At 43.2% G+C, this 18,366-nt stretch overlaps 1 protein-coding gene across 2 annotated transcripts in view; it reads right to left on the bottom strand.

Annotated features, from left to right (window-relative positions):
- GPD1L (glycerol-3-phosphate dehydrogenase 1 like) overlaps positions 1-18,366 on the bottom strand; it is a 61,932-nt gene that overhangs the window by 21,398 nt on the left and 22,168 nt on the right. For both annotated transcript variants that reach the window (XM_016940624.2, XM_016940623.3), the window contains 3 exons: positions 8,388-8,528; positions 6,749-6,887; positions 364-476 (listed from right to left, as the gene is read on the bottom strand). In XM_016940624.2, the coding sequence (XP_016796113.1) occupies positions 364-476; positions 6,749-6,887; positions 8,388-8,522 (387 nt within the window). In that variant the 5' untranslated portion in view covers positions 8,523-8,528. The remainder of the gene's footprint in view (positions 1-363; positions 477-6,748; positions 6,888-8,387; positions 8,529-18,366) is intronic.

The following is an 18,366-nucleotide window of genomic DNA, read 5'->3' as shown; positions in this document are numbered from 1 at the left end:
ATCCTTTTCCTGCTCAGGATGAAGTGTGGGAGAAAAACATGAATGAATAGAATCATTTGCTCCTGGGTGAAACCCTGTCATCAAGGAACTCCCATGCTTTCCAAATATCAATGCTGCCAACTTCCCAAGACCAAAACATCACAATTCCCCCATATTTACAAGTTAAAGCAAGCCACGAGTAACAGAGGAACTGAACCACCCGGGAAAGGCTGCAGCAAAACAGGAAGTTATAAACAAGACTCTCAATTCACTATTCTTCGCTGATGTGGGTGCACAGAACACAGAGCCCATTCTTGAGGATTAGACTCAATGATGCTAACATTTGCCTTGCTTGATGAACTCCTCCCCTGAGGCTGACTTTACCTTCAGCGCACCACAGAGTTCAACAGTGTCTGCATCATCAACCACGGTAATTCGAAAATTTGGAGTCTGCAGAAGTTCTTTGAAGAGAAGGCCGTTCTCCATTACTTTGCTGCCTGTTGAAAGGTTAGACAACAAGGATATTAATAACAGCCTCTAATCTTAATTTTCACACCTAATACACTTTAACTTTCTACTTACTATAAAAGTAACATATGTTCATGATAGGATATTTAGAAAACACATAGGAGCAGAAATAAAGTAAAAATATCCCGTTTCCAATAGAGGTGATCATTTACAATTTGACATACATTTTTGACTGACCGAATGTGAATCTAAAGTTTTTCTTGGCCAGACACGACGACTCACACCTGTAATCCCAGCACTTTGGGAGGCTGAGGCGGGCAGATCACGAGGTCAAGAGATTGAAGCCATCCTGGCTAACATGGTGAAACCCCATCTCTACTGAAAATACAAAAGATTAGCTGGGCGTGGTGGCACGTACCTGTGGTCCCAGCTACTCAGGAGGTTGAGGCAGGAGCATCGCTTGAACCCAGGAGGTGGAGGCTGTAGTGAGCTGAGATCACACCACTGCACTCCATCCTGGGCAACAGAGCGAGACTCTGTCTCAAAAAAAAAAAAAAGAAAAAAGCATGATTGTCAACAAGTAAAACTACACCAAGAAGTGACACACTGTCAAAATAATCCAGGCCATCTGAGGGTTGAGAGAGGATGGGGAGTGGATGAAATGAGACTGGCCAGGAGTTAATCATTTCTAAAGATGGGTGACGGGCATGTGAGGTTCGTGATACTACTCTACTTTTCTGAAAAGTTTCATAATAAAACACAATATCTACACCCAATACTTAGAAACACAGTCTACTCTGTAGCATTACTGTTCTTTCATTTAGCTGAGTTCCCCTTTTCCAAATGTTAAAACTATGTCAGTTTGTGCAAACTGTTCTCTTCCTTTTTAAACAGTCCACCAGGCTGTCTAGGTGACTCTGTGCAACACTGTTGCATCATCTGGGTTGGGTAAACCAGCCCCGGCCCCTACATCATATTACAGCCTCATCGTGTCTCCTCCCACTGCTCAGTGCCTCCAACATGAAGCATGCTCCTGAACATTGCAGACCAGCCCCTCCCTCAAGTCACTTTAATCCAGCCATCTGCAGCTGGAAACTTGGGTTGCTGGTGAACAAACTGAGGAATGGGCAGGGGAAGGCACACTCTTGGCTTGCCATAGATACAAGGTAGGGTCTATGGGTTCCTTTGTGGCTGCAAATAACGCAATGCCCATCCAAGAGGTGGGCTTGATTTACAGCAATCTCATATTTTCTCAAAGGTACCTTTTAAAATTTATTACCTTAAATCATGGATAATAGGTAGTAACTTTATTTATTTATTTATGAGACAGAGTTGCTGTGTTGCCCAGGCTAGAGTGCAGTGGCACTATCTCAGCTCACTGCAACCTCCACCTCCCAAGCTCAAGCGATTCTCCTGCCTCAGCCTCCTGAGTAGCTGCAACTACAGGCATGCGCCACCATACTCGGCTAAGTTTTGTATTTTTAGTAAAGATGGGGTTTCGCCATGTTGGCCAGGCTGGTCTCGAACTCCTGACCTCCAGCAATCCACCTGCCTTGGCCTTCCCAAGTGCTGGGATTAAAGGCATGAGCCACCGCACCCGGCCCGCGAATTTTATTATTAATATAATACCAGTCATAAGCCAGCGCGGTGGCTCATGCCTGTAATCCCAGCACTTTGGGAGGCTCAGGTAAGTGGATTACTTGAGGTCAGGAGTTCGAGACCAGCCTGGTCAGCATGGCGAAATCCCATCTCTACAAAAAATTCAAAAATTAGCCTGGCGTGGTGGTAGTGGTGGTGTGTGTGTGTGTGTGTGTGTGTGTGTGTGTGTGTGTGTGTTCCCAGCTACTCAGGAGGCTGAGGCATTATAATCATTTGAGCCCAGGGGGCGGAGGTTGCAGCGAGCCGAGATCACGCCACTGCACTCCAGCCTGGGCAACAGCGTGAGACTCCATCTCAAAAACAACAACAACAACAACAACAACAACAACAACAACAACAAACCCCAGTAATAAACAGTGACATGGCAAGCAGGGACGCAGGGCATCTGTACAGAACAGATAATGCCGGACAGCCATGTGGGAAGGCTGCCCAAAACTCAATGTAAACCAAAGACAGGAAAATCCCCTTTTTCTGTCACACCAAGTTTTAGAGGCAATTAACCTATGTAATAAAACTCCTTCAAAACCCTTATTTTAGTTTGTGATTCCATATGTGTTTGTGTGCTTACAAGTTCCATAAGGAGCTTATGTATTCTAGACATTTGGCACCATGCCTGATACATAAGAGGGTTTGAAAAATATTTGTGGAATGACTGGATTAAAAGCCTCAGAGTCTGTGGTATGCCCCAAGAACGAAAGGAGACCTCACCACAAGAGGGCACTGTAGTTCACCATGACAGGATTTTGAGGCCTGAAGCTGCCCTATCTTTTCCCTCCACAGAAGATTCAAGTGGGCCATGATTCCTGAACCTACCGCAATTTAAAATAGTCCCTATGCATCAACAAAGGATGTCTGGATAACCACACTGCAATGATCAAATACAGAAAATGTAATGTTTATATAATATTATTATCTAACATATAATCCACATTCAAATCTCACCAATCACCTCTGCATTGTCTTCCACAGCAACCCTCCCTGCCTAATCCAGGACCCCACATTGCACTTAGTGCTCATGTCTCCTTTTTTATTTTTAGAGACAAGGTCTTGCTCTGTCACCCACGCTGGAGTGCCATGGTGCGATCACTGCTCATTGCAGCCTCCACCTCCCATGCTGAAGCAACCCTCTCATCTCAGGCTCTCGAGTACCTGGGACCATAGGCGTGCACCACCACACCTGGCTAATTTTTGTATTTTTAGTAAAGATGAGGTTTCGCTTGTCATGTTGACAAGGCTGGTCTCAAACTCCTGACTTCAGGTGATCCGCCCGCCTCAGCCTCCCAAAGGGCTGGGATTACAGGTGTGTGCCACCACACCTGGCTAATGTTTGTATTTTTTGTAGAGATGGGATCTCATTATGTTGCCCAGGCTGGTCTCAAACTCCTAGGCCCAAGTGATCTCCCACCTTGGCCTCCCAAAGTGCTAAGATAATAGGTGTGAGTCACCACGCCTGGCTCGGTAATATATCTTTAGTCCTCTTTATTCTGGGACACTCCTTTAGCCTTTCATTGTCTTTCATGACACTGACTTTTTTGAAGAGTCAAAGATACCATTGGCCTGTTGTTTTATAACATATCTCTTACTTTGGGCTTGTCTGATATTTTCTCATGATTAAATTCAGGTTATAGGCTGGGCACAGTGGCTCGCACCTGTAATCCCGGTACATCAGCAGGCTGAGGCAGGAGGATCCCATGAGGCCAGGAATTCAAACAAGACTCTACTTCTAAAAATTAATTAATTCAGGTTATATAAAACAATTTTTAAACATCACTTTCATATTCTATCTTACTTTCAATGTTTTACTTAATTTTATTTTTTTTAAAGAGACAGGGTATTGCTGTCACCCAGGCTGGAGTACAATGGCGTGATCATAGCCATTGCAGTGAGTACAGCCTCGCTCAATCTCCTAGCCTCAAGGTGATCCTCCCACAGCAGTCTCCTGAGTAGCTGGGACTACAGGTATGTACTACCATACCAGGCTAATTAAAAAAAAATTTTTTTTTCTTTTTTGGAAACTCCCAGCTACATTTCCCAGGGTGCAAACTCTTGGCCTCAGAAGATCCTCGGCTTCAGCCTCACGAGAGCTACTCCACCCAGAAATGCTTTACTTAATTTAATTCAGGTCATCAGTGCTTATCACAGTCCACCCCACAGAGAAGGCATAGAAGCACCGGGTAAAGAAATGCCAGAGGGAAAGAAATGCAACTTGTGTGCTTTTATCTGTTTTTTAAAACCAAAAAAGCCTAATGTATCCAACTAGAAACTTTCCTACAACAAACAGGGCTAGAGTCCTAGCCAGGATTGGATCAGGGATTGGGATTGCAGATTAAGATTTAGTCTTCCAGAATGAACTGGGAAAGGATTATTGGCAAATAGGATTGAGTTGGAACAAACTAGTTAATCTTTTTGGGAAAATATAAGTAATTACATAACAATTTCACAGGCTATATTAAAACTGCAGATAAATAAAAGAATTTACTGTAAAAGAATAAGACATATTTATATATGTATATACTAGCATAAAAATATAAATAAATTTTTTCCAGAAGAATATTTAGAAACTGCTAATAGTAAAAGCCATTAAAAAAGAATGAAATCAGCCTGGCGCGGTGGCTCACATCTGTAATCCCAGCACTTTGGGAGGTTGAGGCAGGTGGATCATGAGGTCAGGAGATCAAGACCATCCTGGCCAACATGGTGAAACCCTGTCTACTAAAAATACAAAAATTAGCTGGGCGTGGTGGCGCATGCCTGTAATTCCAGCTACTTGGGAGGCTGAGGCAGGAGAATCGCTTGAACCAGGGAGTCGGAGGTTGCAGTGAGCCAAGATAGCACCACTGCACTCAAGCCTGGCGACAGGGTGAGACTCCATCTCAAAAAAAAGAAAATCATGTCCTTTGCAGCATGGATGCAGTTGGAAGCCATTATCCTAAGTGAGTTAACATAGGAACAGAAAACCAAATACTGCATGTTCTCACTTACAAGTGAGAGCTAAACATTGGGTACTCATGAACATAAAGATAGCAACAACAGATACTGGGGACTACTAGAGAGGAGAGAAAGGAGGGAAGGATTGAAAAACTACCTGTGGGGTACTATGCTCACTACTTGGGTGACAGGATTAGTCATAACCCAGACCTCAGCATCATGCAATACACCCATGTAACAAACCTGCACATGTACCCCCTGAATCTAAAATAAAAGTTGAAATTATAAAAAACAAAAAAGAAACTGCTAACAGTGATTCCCTCTGGGAAGAGGGAAATGGGTGGGAAATTACAATCTTAGTTCTACTTTTCCACCTTCTCATGGTGCTTGAATTTTTTTTTAAACCTGTGTCTGTATCACTTTTGTAAATGACAACCTGGGCAGGTGGTATCATAGGCTATTCTTTTCTTCTTTGTATTATTTGTGATACTTCTCCTCTCCAACAAATATTATTTTTCAAAAAAAAGTTTTGTATCCAAATATATGGAATTGCTGATGGAATGCTATGCAGTTATGAGGATGTACAGTATGTTAATAGACTCTGAAAGGTTTTTGTTACATATTCAGTGAATAAAGCAATTATTAAACAGTATATGATTCACTACAAACATAATAGTTCATACAAATAGAAAAAAAGGATATATAAAAAAATTATCAAAAATTTAAAATGGCTTTCTTTTGATTATCTCTATCTTCCATAATAATCATGTAAAATACCTCCATAATTAAAAATAAAAATTAAGGTAGAAAATTCCAAAAAAATCCTAAAAAGTCCTACGTATAGGCAGGTATAAGAATCTGGAGCTACATTTTCCTGCGCATTCATCTCACGCAAGAGAGCCTGACATCTCTCAGAGCTTCCTTTTACAAAGCTGCCAAGGGGAAATGATTCATATTGCTTGCAGGTTTGATAAGGGTGAAAGTAAGTTCTGCAGTGGTAGATAAACTTTTGCAAAGCATCTGAAAATACAATAATATTACTCTTCCAACAAAGCATCCTTTAATATAGTACACGGACACTTGAGAATTCTCAAAGCCCCTTTCAAAAGAAATGAAAATTTTCATAACGTCAATGTGAGAATAATGTATCTAATGTATAATGTGTAAGAGTAGAAAAGGCTTACTAGTTCAGGAAACAGAAGACTCAAATTTGTTCCTGGCTTCTACATTAGTGTGTGATCTTGGGGCAGGTAATTTATTCTCTGAGTCTTATCATTCACCTGAAAATGGAGGTCATTCAACCAATTTTTAGATCTCACTGGAATCAATGAGGATCCAGATACTAACATTTGTAAGAAAAGAAAATTTGGGCTTCTGAGGCCAGGGGACCCCTACCATGGATGTAGCCACCTGTTTCTTGGTACAAGCAACCTTGCACTTCTGTGTTTAACCTCAGTAATTCATTATTGGATCACAGCAAGTCAGAATGCTCTTCTTGGCCATATTCATTTATATTCATTCTGGAGGTTGTTGAAACACTTCAGTTCCACAAAATAGCCTCCTTAAGTAAAACCCTCGCCCCACTGAATGCCCAACTAAGGAATGTTAAGAGGGACAGGGAAGAGTCTATTACAGAAAATATCAGAAATGGAATATGTACATGTTCAAACATCAAATGTCCAGACTCCTGGGGTCCCTCCCAGGCAGTGCTTACCGATGGTGGTCTCACAGAACTTCTCTGCAGCCACCTCATTGGCAATGTTGGCTCCCATCAGCACACTGATGTCAATACCCATCTTCTCACGGATGATGTCAGAAATGAGCTTCAGCCCCTCGGGGCCCTCGTCTATGCCCTACAAGGATGCCAAGAAGTTAGGAGAAAACAAACCGCCAAATCAAAGAGGCATGGGATAGTAGATGTCCCATGGCTACACAACTTGAAAAATGTCTCCTACTTACAAGAGTAAAAGCATCTATACTGCCTATGTACAGCTTAAAGAAGAATCAAATGAAGAAAATAAACATGTACTCATCACTCGTGTTAAGAAATACAACGTGACTGACACCACTGAAGTCCCCTGTGTGTCTCCTCTCAAGTTCATCCTCCTTCTACCCCTGCTCCCCAGGGTGAACCACTGTCCTGAATGCTGTATGCATTGCTCCCTTGCTTTTCTTGACTATTTTACCACATCGGATGGTCCCTAGACAATGTTATACGTCATTATCCCTGGGGTTTCAAGTCTATAAAGAGAGTTGTGCCATTCACCTGTGATGTGCTGTCTTGAACTACAATACCGTTTTAGAGATTCACTCATGTGGCTGCATCAAACTTCTGGTTCGTTTCTGTTCACTTACTGCACAGTATTCCAAAATGAATAGTTCACATTTCATTTGTCTACTCTCTTGCTGATGACATTTGGGTTGCTCTGGTTTGCCTTCATGAACATTCATCTGTAAATGCTCTGGCACAGCCTCTCTTGGGAGTTCTTAATCTTTCCAACGACATGGACCTTACCCCTGGTAGTCTGGTGAAGTTTATGGACTCATTCTCAGAATTTCATATGCATAAAACAAAACACCTAAAATAACCCAGGAATCCAATTATGTTGAAATTTGTTTAAAAAACAAATTTATGATAAAGTAATATATGCACTGTTTTATTAATGCAATTAGAAAAAGATGTCATGGCAGGTCTAACAATTACCACAATTTCCAAGTAGTGATGAGTATAAATGATACCTTGAGATATCAGAAAAAGGTGTAAACTGAAATGAAAGCCCTGCGACTCCTATTGACAAGGTCTCAGATCCTGCTAATACTGCTATTACTGAAATTTTGGCTGTGAGCTGCATTCATAAATGAAGAGAATGCTCATTTCACTTAGAGGTTAAAATGAGTTAGAATGTAAGGATTTTTTTCCACCACATTTAAATGCATGAACTTCCTGTATTCAACCTGTGGACCTTCAGAGGTGGTTCATGGAGTTATGGTTAAAAACACATGCTTTAGGGTATATATCCAAGAATGGGCACTAATGGTTATTAGTTTCCCAGTTAATTCAAACTGCTGGTGCTTTCCAGATGGCAGGCTGAGCCCCCAGAGTGGACTGGAAGGGGCGGCACAGCTCTTCACATCACTGCTGCTGCTAGTCGGCTGCAATGGAAAGCAGCCCACTCTCAATCTGAGCTAAACTAGTCTTATATTTTTTATGACTTTTGGGCATCTTTAAGAACACAAATGAAAAACCGCCACAACTTCCCCTTCAGCTCCAAATCTCAAGCAGATGAAAGTGTGAGGAAATGAAATTTCTTGATAACCAATGTCTAGCCCTGGGCAGCATGCACTTGAGTTACCTTGATGAGGGTGATTCCCAGCGCTTTCTTGGGCACTCTCCCAGTGATCTCATCACAGATTCTGTGAATGAACTGGTGGGGAATGACAAACACCAGCAGGTCTGCATCCTGCACAGCCTCGCTGAGATTTGACATGGCAACCTGCAACCAAAAGGCAGAGAAGACCGTTTCTCCTCTTATATCAAACCTTGCCTGTCCACATGGTTTCACTCACTGACCATTTATCAGATGCCTACTATGTGCAGAGCATTGCACAGATAGACAAGGAAGGCAAGTGTGTTTGCTTTGCCTTCCTTATTCCTTATGGGGGTCTGAAGCAGAGGGTTTGCCTCTGTCACCAGCTGGGCAGGTGAGTTATCCTCTCCACCCCTCAACTGCCTTATCTGCAAAAGGCACCACTAATAACACTATGTGGGTTGCTCTCTGTTGCTCTCCCACCTCACCAGCCCCCATCCATTTTCCGCTCTTCTCTGCCCCATTCTGTTCTCAGGAGGCTGCTTTCTCTAAACTATTTCCCCAGGCTCCCTTGTTCTCTGGCTTCCAGTGGGCTTCAGCCAATGGGAGGCACTGTCAGGAGATCAAAGGATGGGAGGAGAGACAGGTCAAGGGTATTTATCAGCCTCCTCGGGCCACTTCTGCCTAGGCTCACAGTGTTTCTGGCTTGGCTTCATTCCACAGCTGTCCCTGCTGCCAGGCAGCCCCTTTCTAAGGCCATGTCTCTAAGCCCTCTTCAGGCTGGTGACATGTTCTTTCCCTGACCCTTTCAGGGGTAGTAATGGCTTCCTGCTGTTGCTAATCTCCGAGCACTTCACCAACCCCTGTTGATTCCCTCGACCCCATGGCCCCTCTGTAAATGATCCCACACTAAACTCTCCTTTGAGAGTGCCACTGTGAGGACTAAATGATATAGAAAACTGCCTGGGACTTGATATACACTCAACACATGTCAACTATTAGGACGATTTCTTTCCTTAAGGGTGAAGATTAGTTTAACACGGCAGAAGTGAAGGCATGCAGTGCGGACTCCAGGGCACATGGTCTCTGGCAAAGGCTTCTTGCTGCACCTAGTATCTGTTCTTCCTTATTCCTCAGCATTAGAACCCCTAGTTTCAAGCTGGGCTCCTGAATGCCAGCAAAGAAGGCTATGTTTCCCTGTGCTCCTTGCTGCTAGGTGTACCATGTGACTGAGTTCTGATCAAGGGAGCATCAATGGAAGTGTTGCCTGTGACTTCTAGAAAATATCCTGGAAGGTCCTTCTCCTTCCTTTTGCCAGTGGGAATGTGAAGGCATGGCGGAAATTCAGACAGTCATCTTAGACCAGAAGGAGGACAGCACATGCCGAGATGGCAGAACAGTGGAATCAAACAAGTCTCTGCCACCATGATGCTACACCAACCACAAATGTCTTTACATTAGAGAAAAATGCACAAACATTTACCTTGCTTAGACCACTGTTATTTTAGGTTTTCTGTCATATGTATTTAAACCTAACTATAACTGACTTAGTCCCCATTAAGCATTCCTGGTTCCCAAAATGAAAGGCCTTGGATGAAGATTCTTCTCTGAGGAAATCGTGTCTGTCACAGGAACATCATTCGGAATGGGCCAGCCTCTGAGGAAACCTAGTTTGGGGGTTGTGATGGAGATTGCCAACTCCCAGCCAAAATTCCTTCTCCCCTTTCTCTATAATCACAGACCTGTAAGCTGGTCGCTAGTCATCTAGCCAGGGACTGCGTTTCCCAGCAGTCCTTGCAGCTACACATGGCCATGGACCAAGTTCTCATTGTTGGATGTGAGAGGGAGAAGTGGTTTCCACTGACAGCCCAGAGCCCTCAAGACAGTGGGTTGCCTCCTCTACACTTTCTCTTCCCCCTTTCTGTGAGCTGAAAACCTTGGTAACTTAGCCTTGATCACACTGAGGGTTACAAGGCTTAGGAGATGGTACAGGGGGAAAAAAAACAAAAAACATGGGACCAAGAATAATAGTGTAAAGCAAACCACTGGAGTATTTCTATGTGAGAGGAAGACAAGTCTCTTGTTCTTTGTCACATTATTATGTCTTTTGCAGTATCTTAGCCTATTACCTTGATTAATGCCTGTGCTAAGAGTTACTCCCTCACACAAAGGATTCCCCAAAGAAAATGTATCTGAAGTTTAATTCCCTTATCCCTTCAGGAGGTGTGGAGGACTTCCATAATTTATTGCCTAGCCTCCATTCCCCTTCTTTCTAGAAGAAGTTTCCTTAAACTTCCTTTCAAAAGCTACAACTTCCCCATTTTATCCATGCCATTTGGGTGGAATTGGCCCCTACCCCATTTCAGGGGTGGTTCTTAACTTGTTCAAGCTAATGGGCACATTAAACAATCAGAGCCAACAAGAAACCAGTAGATGTCTTCTGGGAAACAGATGCTTCCTTATTCTTCAGGAGTAGCCTGAACAATGTCTTTCCTTGAACAGTGTGGGATGCTGCTGTGAAGTCTGGAACTACTGCAACCATGTTTACAAATGTGAGGGGAGAACCTACGCCACGGGGCTACCATGTGGATGAAGCCAACTTTGTGGATGGCAAAGCAGGGGAACAGAGGGAAAAACAGGGCCCTGTTAATATCATGTAACCTGCTGGTTCAGGCTACACCTGAAGCCAGCACTGCCTGGATCTTTAGTTACTAGAGCCAAAACATTTAGCTTTAAGCTGATTTGAATTACAACCTAGAGTCACTCCCCATAGAGCAGATCAAAACCCAAAGCTCAGCACTTCTCCATCGTTAGTGGCAGACCCAAAGGCAGGGAAGGCCTATTTGCCTATTTTCCTCTTTGAAAAGACTTCTCCAGATTGGTAATCTAGGCTAGGTAGTCCATAAGTGGCGAAGATTTATTACAAAAAATCCACCTGCTACATTATTCCTCTCACACCTGGAGACTCCACCCCCTCCAACAAAGCATTTTCTGATTCTATTGCATTAATCTCCCGATGCAGGCTGGGCGCCATGCTCATGCCTGTAATAATCCTAGCACTTGGGGAGGCTGAGGTGGGTGGATTGCTTGAGGCCAAGAGTTTGAAACCAGCCTGGCCAACATGGCGAAACCCCATCTCTACTAAAAATATAAAAATTAGCCAGGTGTGGTGGTGCACACCTATAATCCCAGCTACTTAGGAGGCTGAAGCATGAGAATCACTTGAACCTGGGATGGAGAGGTTGCAGTGAGCCAAGATCGTGCCACTGCACTCCAGCCTGGGCGACAGAGCAAGACTCTGTCTCAAAAAAACAAAACAAAACAAACAAAAAAACAACCCTCTCGATGCCAACCCACAATTGGCCTGTGTGTCGTTTATTGGCAAAGCTCATTGTTTTGTTCTCATGTGTTTGCCTGTGTCCCACCCATCTTCCCACGGCCTTCACAAGAACTCCGATCACTCCTTCCCCTTCAACACTGGCCTTGCTCAGATGGACATTTATGCACCCTACTCCCTGGTTCATACGGAGCCTGGCCGCCTGACTTTTAATTAAAACCTATTCCTCTGGACCTACTGTTTCTCCTCTTCCCCATCCACCTCTAACACATACACACTCCTCCCTTTCCCCTTTTGGGGCATTTTCAACATGGTGAAGTGGAAAAAACACCAGAACCAAAGAGAAAAAATATAGGTTTGAAGGTCTGGGTTGCACATCTGCAACTGACCAGCTGTGTGACCTCTGCCAAGCTACTCAGCTTCATCGACCTCAGTCACTCCATACGTAAAATAGAGATAAAAATTACCTTTCCGATCTGGCTACCTCACAGAACCCTTTCCAATTAAGTAATATGAGTGACAGTGTTTTGAAACTACAAAGACCTTAACAAATGAAAGCTTATTCATCAGAAAAATCTACCCGTGTCCTGCAAATCCTTAACTTTTAAGAAATCGGCCTATTCCCATGTCTCTTGCTAAAATACATCCCCAGCCAGGCTCAGTGGCTCATGCCATAATCCCAACACTTTTGGGAGGCTGAGGTGGGAGGACTGCTTGAGCCCAGGAGCTCAAGACCAGCCTAGGCAACACAGTGCGACTTCATCTTTACAAAAAATAAAAAAAACTAACCAGGTGTGGTGGCGAATGCCTGTGGTCCCAGCTACTTGGGAAGTTGAGGTGGGAGGATCACTTGAGCCCAGGAGGTCGAGGCTGCAAAAAGTTGTGATTGCACCACTGTACTCCAGCCTTGGGGACAGAGTGAGGCCCTGTCACAAACAAACAAACAAACCATTCTCAAGGAAGCTGCTAGCTGACCAGGATTTCTTCTGTCTCTTACATTTCCTTCTTAATAAATCAAAGAGGAACCTGCAGGTGGTAGGGAATGTGATGGTCTCTAGGACAATGTGGTTGGGGCTTATTCTCCTTGGTGGAATACTTAGGGTTTAACCCACAGAAGCAACATGTACAATGCGAGCTGTATTTTTATGGTGTGCATGGTCCGATCACAGAATATTATTCCTCTTACACAGTATCAGAACAAGTTCTTATCAGCTAATGAGATCATGTGAATCTCATCTTTCAGAATAAAACCTTTTGCTAAGCCCCTACCCGATTTTCTGCTCTGAAAATAATCAGGAGCTGCTTTGGAAATGGTGACTGATTTTGTGAGCCTCCTGCCAAAACTCTGAAGGTGTCCATCGTTCCAGATTCTGAAATATGCCGGGAAGCACAACTCAGAACAACAGGTCTTGCCTTTCAATGGCAAGTAGGACAAACAACCCAGAACGAAGGCATCAGGGCTGGTTTGCTTAATGCCCAGACTTTCAGGAGCCCAGTGCTCTTAGTCTAAGTTAATAAAAACCTAATAATAAATAAAAACCACTGGAAACAAAGCTGATGAAGTCGGTGTGGACAAGTCTGAAGGTTCTTTTGGACTTCCTGGATCCACCATCACTGTCCACAGTGTGTGCTCAATGAGCTTTTACCTGTTAGCAACATCTTATCTGCAGCCATCAGAGTGGGCAAGAAAAAGACCTCACTTTCATCATCACAGACTGATCTCCTCACCCTCCAAAGATGCTATTTTATGGTCTTTAAAACCAATTAGGACTAAAATGCTTTCTCCATTCATTCATGACTATAAATAGGCTCACTGGATCAAATCTGAAGAAAAAATCTCTAAGTAGGAAAATAAGAACAGCTTCTCCCTGCTGTTCCCAGAAATAATCACTATCAATATTTTGGTACATTCCTTCCAAGGTCTTTTCGAGCCTACAGAAATGTCTAAAATTGTATTTATAGAATTAAAGTAATATTTTATATCTTTTTAATATAGTATTATAAGAATTTTCCTGTTATTCAAATGAAGACTTTTCCCCCTAAAATCCATGAATCTTACTACAAACCTTTTTGTAGCAACATCATAGTAATGACAGATAAAACAAGGATAAGCCAAATAAAAGATACCAAGGCTGTTCTCATTTTTATCTAATCTCTTAGGGCCACTAGTTATTTCTACTTCAAGTCTGTATGAATCTACATGTTGAAACAATTCTGGTTCCTAATGAGAATGGTGTGGTTTAACAATGGTCCAGCTGCCGTGGCTGCACGGAGCATCGTGGCCGGGCTCTAATGCCAGTCAGCTAACCGGACACCATGGCAACTCACCTACATTATCTGGGGGATGTGTGTACTCAGATTCAAGACAATACCAGGAGTAAAACACATAGCAATGTCATACTTGGGACATAGTAGAGGCTCAAAAATAGCGTAATTTTCCTCTGTCTCTTCATCTCACTTGCAGCCAAGCTCTCAGGTGAAATTCACATACTTGGCTCTACATGCAGAAACATGACCCTCAGACAGAGGACCTTATCTGATAATTCTTATGTAAACATGCCACTGCTGGTAAGTAAGGCTACTTCTGGAAAAATAGCTATCCATCGCCTGGATTCCCCAGTACAACACCAATAATATCAATTTATTATGTACCCCCATGGTTCCCAAAGCATGGCTCCTGAACCAACAGCATCCCCATTACCTGGGAACTTGTGAGAAATGCACATTCAGGGACCGCACCTGAAACCTACTGAATCAGAAACTATAGGAGTAGGCCCACATATCCCTGGGAAGCTCTCCCAGTGATCTGATGAACACTAAAATTTGAAGATCACCAGGGAAAACTACTCCTCTAATGAAATCAAAGAGTTAAACCCAGGGAGGAAAGGAGTAACACTGAGGTTTCGCACTGAACTGATATTTTAATTTTCAGAAGGCTTTCAGCAAAAATTAATAGGTATTACCCCAACCCTAGTATCCAAATGTAAATGATTAATTTTTTTTTAAGTCTTGCCCTAAACTTATTTCCCATGTGATGCCACCTAAAAAGCACTGAAACAAAACTCTTCATCCTGGTTTGTTCTTCCTCACCACTTCCACTATCCTTGGCATTTATTCAAACCACAAATAATGCCAGGCACTATTCCAGGTGCTGAGGAGACATTAGTGAATAAAGACCTATGCAAGAAACCATACTCAAAGAGTTCACAGCAGAGTAAAAAGGTAACACTGGACTTCATAATTAAAAACTTTTGTGCTTCAAAGGATACCATCAAGCAAGTAAAAAGAAAACCCACAGAACAGGAGAAAATACTTGTGGAGAAAGGGGACCTGTATCTAGAATATATAAAGAATTTGTATAACTCAATAATAAAAAGACAATCCATTCTTTAAATGGACAAAGGATTTGAATACACATTTCTCCAAAGATATACAAGTGACAATAAGCACAAGATGCTCAACATGGTTAGCCATCAGGCAAATGAAAATCAAAACCATGAATGAGATACTCGCTAGGATTAAAAAGTCAGACAACAGCAAGCACTGGTGAGAACGTGAAGAAATTGGAATGTTCACACACTGTTGATAGGAATGTAAAATGGTACAGCCACTTTGTAAAACAGTCTGGCAGTTCCTCAAAAAGTTAACTCTACTCCTAGGTATACACACAAAAGAAATGAAAACATATGTTCATACAAAACATTGTATATAAAGGTTCACATTGTACATAAAGGTATTATTCATAATACCCAAAGAGTGGAAACAGCTCAAATGACCATCAACCAATGAATGGGTAAACAAAATGTGGGACATCCATACAACAGGATCGTATTCAGCCATAAAAAGGAACGAAGTATTGATACATGCTACAACATGGATGGAGCTTCACAGCATTATGCGAAGTGAAAGAAGCCAGTCACAGAAGACCGCATATTGTAAGACGCAATTTATATGAAATATGGAGAACAGGTAAATCTATAAAGATAGAAAGTAGATTAGTAGTCACCTAGGGCTGTGGGACAACTGGGGAAAACAGGAGGTGACTATGAAAGGGTACAAGTTTCTTTTCAAGGTGATGAAAATGTGTTAAAATTGATGGCAGTGATGGCTGCACAGCTATGTAAATATACGAAAAAAGCCACTGAATTGTATGGTCTGTGGATTATATCTCAGTGAAGCAGTTTTTTAAAAAGGAGGCAGGAGATGAGAGGCAACGGCAACTATATTTCATGGGGGTGCTGGAATCTAAATCCTGGTGTCACTGGCTGAAGCTGGAACAGGGAAGCAAAAGAGTCCTCTACCTTGATGAGCTCCAAACACAGGCTCTGGAAATAGAGCTAGAAAACAGGATCAACCATTTTGCAATTACAGAAAATAATGAGCATTCTTTTTTTTTTTTAGATGGAGTCTTGCTCTGCTGCCCAGGCTGGAGTGCAGCGGGGCAATCTCGTCTCACTGCAACCTCCGCCTCCTGGGTTCAGGCAATTCTCCTGCCTCAGCCTCCCGAGTATAGCCGGGATTACAGGTGTGCACCACTACACCCGGCTAATTTTTCTTTTTTTAGTAGAGATGAGGTTTTGCCATGTTGGCCAGGGTGGTCTCGAGCTCCTGACCTCAAGTGATCCGCCCCCTTCAGCCTCCCAAAGTGCTGGGATTACAGGCATGAGCCACTGCACTCGGTCCCAAAGTACTGGGATTACAGGCGTGAGCCACTGCACCCGGCCTTCAGAAAATAATGAGCATTCTTTTCATTTGGATCTAAAGGGAAATCGCAAACCCAGACGGGCTCAGCTTTTAGTGAGCAGGCAATGACATGGTGAAGTCATTGTAACAGAAGGCTCCTATGTGGGAGGGGCCACATGATGAGTGTGGACCTGGGGAAGGGTCAGGTTGGCAGCAGTTTGGGGGTCTCACACAGAAAAGGCTCAGTCTGAAGTCAGCACATCAAATGACAGCATAAACAGTGAGCTTGTGTTGACGGAAATGCAACAAACCTCTCCTGCTTGAATTGGAAAGAAAAACAATGATTAAAAACTGTACTTTTAGGTGGCTACCTGAGGCTGGAGGGTGAGGGACTGGGGACATATTGGTCAAAAATTTCACTTAAACAGGAAGAATAGGTTTGAGAGATCTATCAGACAACAACAGGGTTCTGGGAGTGAATTCTCCTGCCTCTGTCCACACCCAGTGACCAGGGGTGGGTGGTGGAGTCAGTCAAGTGGGGGGCAGGCTCTCTCAACTCCTCTATGTCGATTCCTTCCCTCCCACTCTCCCTGTTCGCAGCACAGGCTCCAGCTTCACAGAACCACTCAGCAGATTCACTTCCCCCAACATTCCTCAAATATCCAGTGTAGGAAAAGCACTGTGCTAGGGACTGTGGGTGAATGAAGAACCAGAAAGCAAGGTCACACACTGAGGGCACGTGGAGGTAGACAGACAGGTACACAAGGGACTGGCACCAGGCAGGGTGGGAGGAATGTAACAATGAAGCATGTAGTTTACCAAAGGGAAGGGGCAACCAATTCTGATAAAAATGAGAAAAGTGAAGCTCAAAAGAATGATCTGCCCCAAGAATGGATTAGAGATGACCCCACAGGCCTTCCACTGCAGTGGGAACAGCTACCTCTTTTATTCTCTCCAGCAGATATTTGGACAACTTAACTTCTAAGCTCACAACTCTAAAGGTTCTTCTTCCCCCACCAACTGCACCAAGAATAACTGTAGGGAAATACTGGCTCACCCAAGTCCAGAGCAGAAAGTCATCACTGTCTAGAAGGCAACAGATTCAGCATGCTCAGGGATGTGTCCACCAGGAATCAATCTGAACCGTAGCCCTTAGCTATGTGACCCTGGACAAGTTCATTAGCCTCTTTGAGTCTTGGTTTCTTCCACTATATAATCAAAATAATCACCCTAATAGGAAAACCAGTAGTATCAACCTAAGAGGGTTATTGAGAGGATTAAATGAGACTAAATGTATTGCTTAGCACAGTGCTTGACACTAACGAACACTGTAACTAAAACTTCCCCACATTTATTGATTTAGAGATCGGTCTCCCCTGCTCAGTTCCTTGAGGAAAGCAACACTGTCTTATTCCTCTTTCTGTCCCCAGCACCCAACACGGTGCTTTGCATGCACAGTGCATGCTCATAAGGTTTGGTGAGTGAATATATGCAGTAAAGGGTATTTCGTTAACAAAGGAGATGAGCTTCTTGGGTTAACCATAGGAATCAGACAGCCACAACTGTCTGTTTTTCAAAGAGATTATGATAGAAAGCCACAAAGGGGTGAATCTGACAACAGAAGAAGTTCATAAATTCCACTCAGACAAGCAGCAGGGTACACCCTTTTCACTCCCCAACCTCATTTCTTTCTTCCCCCGCAAGTCAATAGAAGGAGGTCAGGCAATAACCTGTATTTTTCTCTCCCAGACTTAATAAGCTTGAATTTAAACTGTCAGTCTTACATTTTCCCATTTTCTTCTATCTCCTTCTGTAATTTAGGCCTTGACCCTGACTTTAATTACAGACCATTGCATTAGCTGTCCTAGCAAGCTGATCTCATGCACTTAGGGTACAGCAGGAGCTACTTGGGGAGCAGGAGCAGCCTAAGGCAAGTTTGTTAGTTCCAGACGTGGCTGGCACTTTGAATGCCAAGGAGGAAACCTGTTATGGGCTGTACCTCAG

Source organism: Pan troglodytes, chromosome 2 (genome assembly GCF_028858775.2).
Source record: "Pan troglodytes isolate AG18354 chromosome 2, NHGRI_mPanTro3-v2.0_pri, whole genome shotgun sequence".
Lineage (NCBI taxonomy): Eukaryota > Metazoa > Chordata > Mammalia > Primates > Hominidae > Pan > Pan troglodytes.
Note: the sequence above shows the minus strand (reverse complement) of the source record. Positions and strands in the feature narration are given on the sequence as shown.